This window comes from Nannospalax galili, unplaced genomic scaffold (genome assembly GCF_000622305.1).
Source record: "Nannospalax galili isolate Female #2095 unplaced genomic scaffold, S.galili_v1.0 scaffold1910, whole genome shotgun sequence".
Lineage (NCBI taxonomy): Eukaryota > Metazoa > Chordata > Mammalia > Rodentia > Spalacidae > Nannospalax > Nannospalax galili.
The window spans coordinates 152,516-164,303 of record NW_008328083.1 but is presented as its reverse complement, the minus strand read 5'-3'; the positions used below and the strand labels follow the sequence as shown (position 1 = coordinate 164,303).

Genomic DNA, 11,788 nt, shown 5'->3' with positions numbered 1-11,788 from the left:
CAGTGCATGACGTGGGTGCACTTACATACATATAGGCAATACATGCATACACATAAAATAAAAATAATAAATAAAATATTTTTTTAAATAATAAAATATTTTTAAGAAAGGAATGCATTTTTTATTATTTTTATTTTTTTATCCGTATGCATATATTGCCTGCATGTAGGTAAATGCATCTATGTCGTGCAATTCCCTCGGAAGACAGAAGAGGCTATAGGATCCCCTGGAACTGGAGTTACGGACAGTTGCTAGCTGCCATGTGGGTGTTGGGGTTCAAACCCAGGTCTTCTTCAAGAATGGTCAGTGTTCTTAACTGCTGAGCCATCTCTCCAGCCCCAGGAATGCATTTTTAGAAAGATCTTTTATTACTGGAGATCCTAAAGAACAATATGGGAAGACTGACATTGGGAATGTCAATCACTAAAAATATCATTAATTATTATAGAAGCAAGAAGTTCATGAAGTTAGCATTCATGTGTAATGCAGCGCAGATGAAACAGACATCAGACAGTTGAAAATGTAATCAATTTAAATGTCTATAAATAGCTATCTAGAAAAACTAGACTTTGTTAATGCTCACATTTAACAATCGAAAGTGCCAGCACAGTATGTGACATGTTTACTTGTACTACCTTTCCTATGTATGCAGGTTAAGAAAGACAATGAATTAATAAGGAAATACATTAAAGAATGCTAAATTATGACAATACAATCCCAAGAATATTTAGAAAATACTAGTAGTCATTTTGATGACATCTAAGGAGAAAATTTTTGTTTATATTTTGAACAATTTGTATATAGCCATCACCATGATTATCTTTTCAGCAGCATTAAATTTGAATAAAATTTATTCAGTGAATGTAAGGATACATTGGGATCCTGTACTTATTTGCCTATAGAATGTGTTACCTGACTGTGGATCCTATATTTATTTTCCTATAGGATGTATGTGTTACCTGACTGTGTCACCACTAACTTTTCTCATCTTTGAATGCTCTGTTCTCTAGAGGTGATTAGAAAACAGCTGTCAGTTAATCCCAGTTCAGTCTACATTGACATTCTCAGCATGCTTAACATAGTCATTGTCCATTTCTCAGACATCTAATCACCATCATTTTCATTTCATACAAGGTATTCTCATTCCTTGTTTGACATGTACAAATCTCCCCCAGCATTGATTCTGTGGAGCCCGTCTAGAACATCAGGAAGACCTGGCTTGGATGACAATGTGAGCAATTTGCTTCTTCCCAAAATACAAGCAACTGCTGCTTATGAAGCACAAATCAGGAGTCCTCACGTAGACTCCTCAGTGGCACTTTGAGTTGTTCAGGAATATCCCTGCCCCCCGTCATTCTCGTTAGAGCTGTAGAATGTAAAAGAACTACACAGAAGTGTGCAACGCTCCCATTCTTTCTGTTCTTTGATCTAACTTTATGTAAAGTTGATGTACAATTGCAGATGCTTAAGGTGAATTCTGTGTGGATTTTTTCCACTTTATTTTATGTCTTAAGTGTTCCATCTGGGTCCAGAAACAGGAAGAACATGATCAAGCTTCAAAGTCAGGCTTTCTTGTCATTAATAATAGTCATAACAGTGTTAAAATACTGGCATCAGAAATCCCATTAAATCACTTTCTTGTCTTTTTGCAAACATCCTCTTGGCACTTTAAGCAACCAAAAGGCGTATTTTAGGCTCAAATTTAAAGACAAATCCTTCTCTTTATATCAAAATTATAATAAAGTTCATACATTCATATACAGTGTGAATGAGTTAAGATTTTTTTTCTCTTGAAACATAATTGGGTGTGAAGAAGTTTCTCAGTTGAAGGTCAGGTTAAGGGAGAAGGATACTATGTAACCTCATCTATTCTAATGTATGCCCATACAGAGGCTCAGCAACAAGTCCAGAGTCCTGGCCAGCAGCCCCAGGGGCCCCCTCCTGGAGGGTCCCCTCCAAGTCCCTCTGCTGAGGATGGAGATGATGGTGAAGATTAAATTTCACAGGAGAGACCACCACCACAAGGAGACAATCAACAACCTCCTCATCCTGGAAAGCCACAAGGCCTGTCTCCACAAGGAGGCCAGCAGCAGAATCACCCTCCTCAGCCTGGAAACCAGCAAGGCCTACCCCAAGGACCACCCAAGCAAAAAAAAGTATAATTTCAATCTACGCTTAAATGACCTGTGGACCTTTTCTCACGGTTAGTCATCATGGTCCACTGCAATGAAAAGGTAATAAATGCATGATTCCCATGTCATTATTGAAACATGGGGATCGTGGTCATCTTCCTAAGGGAGTGACTTCATGGCTTTAATTGCCACAGTAATGTAGAATTCTAAAGCCAATATGACTTTGATTCTGTCCCTAGCAAAGGCCTTAGTTCTAACATTTTCAGATGGCTAAGATACTAAGATATCATCACAGAATGTTATAAATCTCATGTCATAATCAATTCTTTGTTTCAGACAGTGAATGAGAAGATCAGAACCTTCAGAAAGTAATGGCACTGGTGCAATGTTATTGTAACTGTCTCCCATATACTAATAATATTCTCAGCCTGATTCCTGTGTGTTGCCCCAAGAACAGAACACATTCATTGAGGATAGCTTCATGGGTTGTTCCAAGAAATGTTGCCTTTCCCTTTATTCATAAGCCAGAGATTGTGTTAGATATTCCTGTTATTATCACTTCTCTTTAGTGTTCTGTCCACAGATGCTGTAATAGAGAAGTGGAGGAAGTTGTCGAAAACGTGATGAAAATATCAGGAAACAGCATAGGAGACTTAGTGATCATCAAAAACTCAGGAATGATGGAAAACCTGTAATATCCTTGTAAACAGGTGTTTTTCTATACCCTGTCACTGTGGATTACACATTGAAAACAACAGTTTTTCATAATCCCTTTTATGACCAGTATTTCAGGACACTCATGACTGGTGTACATGTAGAGACACAGGCTTGTTTTTTTTTTTTCTTATAGATAGAACTCACCTGCTCTATTTCCAGTTGATTTGTGTAAAGTCCCTGTTCCTTCAGAAAACGTTTTCTGGGCATTTAAATCGTGCCAGCTCACATTCTTCCTCAGATGTGGGCAATATTGCAAATAGAAAAGGATATGTTAGAGACACTATGTCACTCAGCATTTGACCGCCTTTTCAGTCATTTGAATTTTCCATACTTGGGAGACTAGAACGATGTGCAGTAGTCCAGAACATGTACTAGTGTACCGAATTCAGGAGGACCTGAGTTCTGGTTCCACCGCCTTCATCAGGTGACTTACAACCAACTATAACTGCCTCTGTAGCCTATCCAAAACTCTCTTCATGAAATGCCTTCTTCTGTCCTCCACCTGTATGCACACATGTTTCACAGAGACACACATATAGATGCCACATTTAAAATAAAAATAATATCTCAAAATGATTATTATATATTTGGATCTTATAGACAAATGGAAGCCTTAAAGTTCTCCATATTTATGTGTTATTTTGCAATCTTAGGAAAAGAAGAACTATTTAATTGTGTGAAATGGTCATGCTGGGTGAGAAATCCTTAACATTTTCAAAAATAATTTATGCTGGATGTTTCTGTTCTGCTCCCGAGCACACACAGGTCTCCTTCTCTTTAATTTTCTCAGGTGTTCCTCTAATTGAATTCCTGGCAGGACATACTTTAAAGAACCCCAGTGCATTTTCATGTATTTTTATACATTTAGGAATTTTAAGTGATTCACACATGATTTTAGCGTAAACCTTTGTAATGTATTCTCTGGGCTATGATTCAGCTATTTTGTAGATCGGTAGTATAAAAGAAATAAATATGTAAAAATAGCAAGTTTTGAGTAATGTTGAATGATTTGTAACAAATTAATCACTAGATATTCAATATGTGATGTCCCTGCATCAGAATCATCATCCATTTGCTCACCTATGATGCAAACTGAAGAATTATCATGCACAGCTGAACCAGAGATCTATGCTAGACCTCAGCCTCCAGAGACCATGCTGCATGATGTGTGACTTTCTAAAGGAACAGGGTGTTCAAACTAAGCCAGCATCAGATAATACCCTGTCCTACATTGTGTCTGTGGTCTTGGGGCCCCAGACACCTGGGCAACCAATACTGCTTCCTGACCCCTTTCATCCAAACCAACTTAGTCCCTTCTCTGGGCCCCAGGAGCACTGCTTCTGGACCTGGCCCTGCCCTCAACTCCCTCTGCTTCCCTGGGCCTGCACCATCTGCCATCCTCTTTCTGAGACTTGGGAGCTGACCTTTCCTCTTCCTGATCCTTTCATCCAGACCAACCCAGCTCCTCAGTGCAGTCCCCAGGACTCCTTGGGGGCCTCTTCCCGCCCCATCTGCTTTTGCATCTCTGGGTGGCATGGCCACCAGCTGCCCTAGACCAGCGTCTTTTCTGGGCCAGGCTCCCAGGCCAGTCCAGCCCCCAAATTCCTGAGGCCAAAATCTGTCCTGGAGGGATCCAGACCTTAGGAGAAAGCCTGAAATCATGTGACCCTCATCTGAATTGGGCCTCTGTGGGAACTCCTGAAGACAAAATCAATCTGGCCATTCCAATATAAAATCAAGAGAGAGAACCAGAAGCTTAGACGAACCAGCTTTTCATGCCCCAAAAGTAAACCACAAAGACACATAAAGTTCACAAAAAGAAGTAGACCTAAACTCGAAGGCCTGTTGTCTAATATTGAAATGATCTTTTAGGTTACAAAGGTGCAATCAGTCTCAGGACTGAAACTATTAAGTCTGATAATGGAAAGAGTAGGGGAGTCTAAATATAGTTAAGATTTATTGTATGAAATGCACAAAAATCAATAAAATATACATAACAAAAGATTCCAGAATGAGTCAAGGAGTAGCACAGAAGGCCTCACCTCTTGCTGAGCATCTATTGAGAGTTATGAAAGGGATCTAAAAGAGTTATGAAAGCGATAGGGTTTTCTCTAGTATCTATGTCCTCTCCTGCCATGTATATTTGGCTGAGTTTATACTGCTACCCAGGAGTTCAGTCCCACTGAGAGGGCTTTAAGTCCAATTAGATAGCTGTTGATTTCCCCCAGATAGCAGTGCCATTAACTGCACCTATATAGAAAGTTTGCAGTGCTGGTCATTATGATTATTAGGGTTTAGGGCTAGGTTGGAGCATTGTTTTTCTTCCTTGACTGTTTACATATTATCATCTAGCATTATGACAGCTAGACACCAACCTTCCTCCAATGAAATTTATGTACAGTACAGAACATCTCCTTTGAGAACAGAAAAAGGAAATCCATGACACAGACTTATTAAAGTAACCTCCATTCATCACTCAGTATTTTCTGAAAGCGATGTAAGACCTGGATACATTTTTGCATCCTAGTGCTACACTTTGCCTTCTTTTCAAGAATAGGTTCAGCTAAGAAAACACTGTTTGAGCTTAGAAAGATGCAAAGGGCTCAATTTGCCATTCTCATTTCCTTTCTGGTTGGTCATGGAAGGAAAATGACCCAAATCCCGCTCATGAGAAAGTTTATGCAAAGATGCTTGCTGGGGAGTTATCTGCAGAATGCCTGTACTCCCCTAGTTTCTCAGGAGACACTTTGATCTCTCAAGGCATTTTATGGTGTCCTGCTCATTATATTTTACTAAACTGTACTCTCTCCTCTTTATCATTATTCTCTGTTCTATAAACACTCAGCTGTAGCTCTACTGAGTATGAGCATATAAGCAGAGTTGCCCGTGCTTTTGGCACTCGTGTGTATGAAGAAATAAAACTCAGGAAACCACACGAGTCCCCTGGTCTTTTTTCAGTTCCGTGATAATCCACTCACATCCCGTGACTGCCCCACTGATGGCCACAAACTGCTCTTCAGAATCCAAAATGAGATTGAGTCTGATATCACACACATCAACACAAAGGGAAGTTATCACACTTAAGTATTTAACAGATGCTTGTTACTGGGAACTGCTGCAAATATCAATTAGGAAACCCATGGTGAAGGAGAGGTACTTGCTGCAAGGGATGCAATTAGGGGGCGTCAACAATTTAAAGTAATATACCCAACTCCAATAGACCCTTCCCACTAAAACACAATGTCTAAATTCGCCAATGGAATCAGTTCAATTGGCACATGATTCTTCATTTTGTCCTGAAAGACAGTAATTATCCATAAAGATTTCGATATCCACCCAAACTACCTATCTTAATTGAAGGATAAAATGAACTTTACATATTAAAAAGCTGAATGAATGCAGGACCCCTAAACCATCACTAAGGAAGTTATATGAAGAAATCCTTCCTTAGGGTGAAGAGAAAGATAAGCACAGCTGGGGGCTGCAGGAGACAATAATGCCACCACAAAGAAGATAAGAAAGAGGAATTGAATACAATCATACTATGAATCAAATTATAATAATTATAAACAATATTTTAAGAAAAACTCTGAACATTAAGACTTGGAAGTTTGGGGACTGCAGAGATGGCTCAGTGGTTAAGAGCACTGAATGCTCTTACAGAGGACCTGGGTTCGATTCCCAGCACCCACATGACAGCTAAGAACAGTTTGTAACTCTAGTTCCAGGGGATCTGACACCTTCTGACCTTGTACATTGCACCTGGGTGCACCTATGTACATGCAGGCAATACACTCATACATATAAAATAAAAAATAATAAAATAAAATAAAAAAAGATTTTGAAGTTTGTACTTATATTAAGAACTAGCAGATTTTTAAGTTTGACAGAAAACTAAAGGACTAGATACTTATATAGCCTTTATTATACTGTGGTTTGCTGTCTCCATCCCTAGTCTCTGAATGACCTTTGTCAGGAAGGAATGTAAAATTTAGTGAGAGACTTTTTCTGTGTCTGTTGAGATAATCATGTGATTTCTGCTTTTACAGTTTAAGTGCTGAAATACATTTACTAGTTTAGTTATGTAGAAACATTCCTCAACTTGAAGCCAACTTGGTCATGAGGACCCAGATGTAAGTCCTCTAAACTGTGGTTCCTTGACTTTAGATGAAGATGCTAAAAACCTCCATCAGAGAAAGAGCATCTTCAACATATGGTTCCTGGCAAACTAAATTTCAACATGTAAAAAAAAAATGAAGCTAGATCTATATCTCACCCTGCACAACACTCAACTTCAAATTCATTAGGTACCTAAACATAAGAACTGATTCAGTGAAACTGCTAGAGGAAGAGTATAGAGTCTATTCAACCTATGTGCACACATAAGACCTTTCTAAATAAAACTCTGGTAGCACAGGAAATAAGACCAACCGTTGACAAATGAGATCTCATGAAACTAGAAGGTTTCTGTTGAGCAAAAGGAAACATGAAGCAAGCAAATAGACAGTCCACAGACTGGGAGAAAATATTTAGATAACTGGGCACAGGGGCCCATACACTGGTGGTGGGAGTGTGAAACCAGTGCTGTCATTTCAATCTGGAGGTGTCTCAAAAAAAATAGAAGGAAAAGTGTCTTATGAAGCAGCTTTACCACTCCTGGGAATACACTCAAAACATGGTATCCCACCACAGGGATACTTCCACATCCACGTGTATTGCTGTTTTATTCGTAAGAGTTAGGAAATGAATTCAACCTTGATGTCTATCCACAGATGCATGAATAAGATGATGTGGGATTCATACACAATGGTATAGCATACAGTTGTAAAGAAAAAAGGAATCATAAAATGTGCAGGCAATGTTACAGAGACTGAGAACACAGAACTGGCTCTCGTGGGTTGAATAGTTGAGGTAAGGTCTGTCATTGCAAACAGAGCACTGTGAGGAATTAGGAGCTCTGTTTTTCTGCAAATAGCTTGATTTTTCTGTAGAATTCTTAACTCTGTTATCTCAGAAAACAGTTGTGTTTGCAGAAGGAAAACTGGGTTTTTAGAAGCTTTTTAAATGAAAGAAAGCTACTTTGCCAGAATCTAATGGAATCTATCTGGTGTCCTCAAGGAGAAGACATTGAGATACAAACATGGCATGGGGAATGTGTGTACAGACAAGGCAAGCGAGGGCATATGAAGGGGGCCACTCTTTAAAATCCAAGAAAAAGGGCTTCTGAAGAAAATGTGGAGCTGGAGAGATGACTCAGCGATTAAGAGAATTGACTGCTCTTGCAGAGGACCCTGGTTCTATTCCCAGCACCCACATGGTGACTAACAACAGTCAGTAACTCTGGTTCCAGGGGATACGACGCCCTCTTATGACTTCCATGGGCACTGCACGACACGAATGTACTTATACACGTACAGGCAATACACTCGTATACATAAAATAAAAATAATAAAATATTTTTTAAAAAAGAAAATGTATCTGAGGTCACATCAATCTTCAACTTTGACCATCAGAATCTATGTGAAAAAACACTTTTGCTATTGATTTCATCTCTGGTTTGTTCTGTTATGTTCTAAATATTGTGGAAAATAATGTAGGATAAGCTCGTAGTATAATGAGAAACTCATGTATTCCATGGGAATATTAACTGTGAAGTCCATGGTCAGGCATTGGGATTGCTTAATGGCTTCTGCAAACTAAAGAGTCTGTTGAATGCTGCTCATTGCTTAACCCACCCTAAGTAACCGACAGTCTCCCTTTTCCTTCATTACTTGTTTAGATTGTGACTCCAGTTTTAGAGACATTTTTCTTTCATAAGACAATAATGTCTTTCACTGATTGCTGACACCAGAGAAGGACAAGGAAAGGTTAAGTTTGTATCTTTTGCCCAATCTGATGTTCTGTTCCAGGACCTCCTACGCCAAGGACAAGACTGACTTCCACCAACTGTCCCTTTTGTTTTGCCCACATGTGAACACATACCCTTACATTTCAACCGTGACCTTTTCTCAAATGTATGTCTACATTAATCAACCTAGTCAGGATCACCCACTTCCAGCTTCCTTCCTCCCATCTATGATACAGCACAAGACAGTATCATGCTAACATACAGAGGAATGTATATGGACATAGAAACTGCTCTATGTCTTTCAAAAACCCCTTGAGTCCTGTGAGAATTGTTTTGAATGTGTACATATACAGAGAACAACTCTGACTGCTAATATTCCTTCAGAATGTATTTACGATTACTTCAGGAAAAGCTATCAACTTAGTGACTATTTTTTCACATTAACTATTGCAAAACCCATTGTTTGATAAGTTTTCCGTAATATTCTATACCTCAATTCAAAAAGTGTAACTGATAATCACATGCATAGCACACATCCAGTGTCCACATTGGATAAAAGGATTGTCTTAAGATTTACATGCCACATGGTCCTCCCTTTGTTACCTTTGTTCAAAAGAGGGAGAAAACATTGTAAGTGCCAGAGGAGGTAGATGATCACAAGGAAATAAAGTTTTCCAGACAGCTGGTCAGTTACTCATACGAACTCACAGCAATGGTGACAGCCTGCACAAAGTACCCTGTAAGCTCAAGCCAAACAAAATCCTAGCATGGACATAGGGAAGTGAGTAAGAAATCCCAGCCCAACTTGAGGAACTATTGGCCACTTACGGCTGCTGGGAGGGGAAGATTCAGTATCTTTCAAGATTGCAACTTGGTAGGTAGATTAACCAGGTTCCAATGGACAGACCCACACTGAAGGGCATTTGGGAGCACAAATTAAACCCCCTTTTTATATGACTATGTATTAACTATATACATATTAATATTATATTACTATATTAGAGTATATTGAAAACTAGGGGACAGATAGGAGACAGGTCTAAATTTGATTTTGATGGATAGTACAGAATGCACAAAAGTTCACTTAAAATATATCTTGTAAAGATGAATAATGCAAATATATATATATATATATATATATATATATATAATGCAACTTTAAAAATCAAAAAAGCAACAACAACAACAAAAATAAAACTTCTGATACTATGAAAGCTAGCCAGCAGGGAAGAGGCTTTCTGATCAAGGCCAACTTGAATCCTATGTTCTATGACCAAGGTCAGTGCTGTCGTCAGCAGTAGGTTTTTACCATAGTGTTTCAGTAGATCAATTTGTTGGTCACAAGTGTTCCAGAGATACTCCAAACAACATCAACTTGAGAGGAAATATCCTTCACCTGGCTTTGGAACTTTATTTGGCAACCTGTGAATCCTGAGAGAACCATATCCCCATGCAGGGTAGCTCCAATTAAACTCATTTGTGTGTGTGTGTGTGTGTGTGTGTGTGTACCATATGGCTCTTTCAAGCATTGTTAGTATTAATTATCCCTCCCCAACCCTTTTTCCTGCCCTACTCTCCAATCCCCCTCCCAATTTAAGCCTTATTCCCCATTTCCCTTCATATCACTTGTGTCGAATTGTCACCCCATCCTTAATATCTTTCTTTGTTCTCTCCATCAATAGCCCCATTATAGTCTCCTGGATTCTACAGGTATGTGAATTACATGAATATGTTTATAACCTTCTATAAAATTTCCTAAAAATGAACATACCGTGTCAAGCATATCAATGATTCCTAACTTAGCTTGAAGGCATTCTAGAGAATATGGGAAAGCACACAGATCATAACTATATATGGGTGGCTCCGACTCCTTACCTTGGAATCTACCACAGCACTCTTTCTTTTTTAATTATTTCATTGAGTTTTTGTACATTTCATACAACAGTTCTTAATCAAATTTAGCCCCCTCCATCATCCATGCCTGCCAACTGAACCTCATGTATTCTGCCACACATACTAAGTCCTATCCACTCAAGTATTTGTACCTAAGTGTTCTTCATTGCAAATTCATCCACTGGAGTCTAGTCAGCCTATGTAGAGTTCATAAGGCCTGCTCTCTCTCACCGCTAGTCTCTCAGTTCTTTAGAATCCCATTACCATAGTGGTTTCCAAATAAGCTCAACAAATAGACCAAGGACTTGCTAACCCTGCTCCCTAATTAAATAAGAATAGTGTTTATTTTGCATGAAAGCAATGTGTTTCTGTAAATGATGCTGTGAATGACACAGAAGGAAAAGGGATTTGAAATCCCAAGGATTTTCAAGATAAAGAGAAAGGAAAATAACTCATAAATGACAAATATGCTCATGAGCCTGTGGCGGGGGGCATAGGGACTATAGAAATTTACATCAAGATTAACATATTAATAATGTCAGTTGGCAGAGAAAGACTGGAAACACTTCCCTTCCTGGGATATGTGTATTGAACAGAGCATTGTGAGGAAAAAATGATGGTATACAAACATAATCTAATCTCCACTTCTTCATATTTGCTAGATTAGAAGATTTTAACTCCCTATACAAGTGTGATCTGCACACAATTTATGATACCCACTAGCTCCCCAGAAAGATATTCAAGCTACTTAAGTATTCTGCTAACCACAGATGAGACATGGATAGCATTAAACAGATCCAGTGAGGAGGTAGAGGATTAGCAACAAAGAATCCCACAGAAAGTCTTGCACCAGCAGCGATGCTCCATGTGTCGATCCCATTAGAATGGAGCCTAAAAGATGAGAGAAATAGTGAATGTACTGGCTCCTTATAAATGGTGCATTCTGTAAGAATTAAAGAAGAAGGTGCTTAAGCAGAGAAGTCGAAATAAGTTTTAAAAATCTAACACAGAACAAAATTCTTAGAAATAATCTAGGTATACAGAAATATAGAGATAAAAGTCAATAGGTCTCAGGAACAAGGAATATCTTTAACATGACAAATACATGTCCAAATAGTCTAAACATAAGCCAATTCTTATGATAAATATATGTGTCAAAGGATTTCCTCATGAGGAGTCAGTGATCATGAACGAGGTT

The 11,788-nt window shown here is 38.7% G+C and overlaps 1 protein-coding gene across 1 annotated transcript in view; it reads left to right on the top strand.

The window, feature by feature from the left end:
• Window positions 1-1,974: 1,974 nt before the first annotated feature.
• The window catches only part of LOC103743405 (basic salivary proline-rich protein 2-like), a 33,023-nt gene continuing 23,209 nt past the window's right edge, over window positions 1,975-11,788 (top strand). The window contains 1 exon segment of the mRNA XM_017800791.2: window positions 1,975-2,203. Coding sequence (XP_017656280.2) covers window positions 1,975-2,203 — 229 coding nt within the window.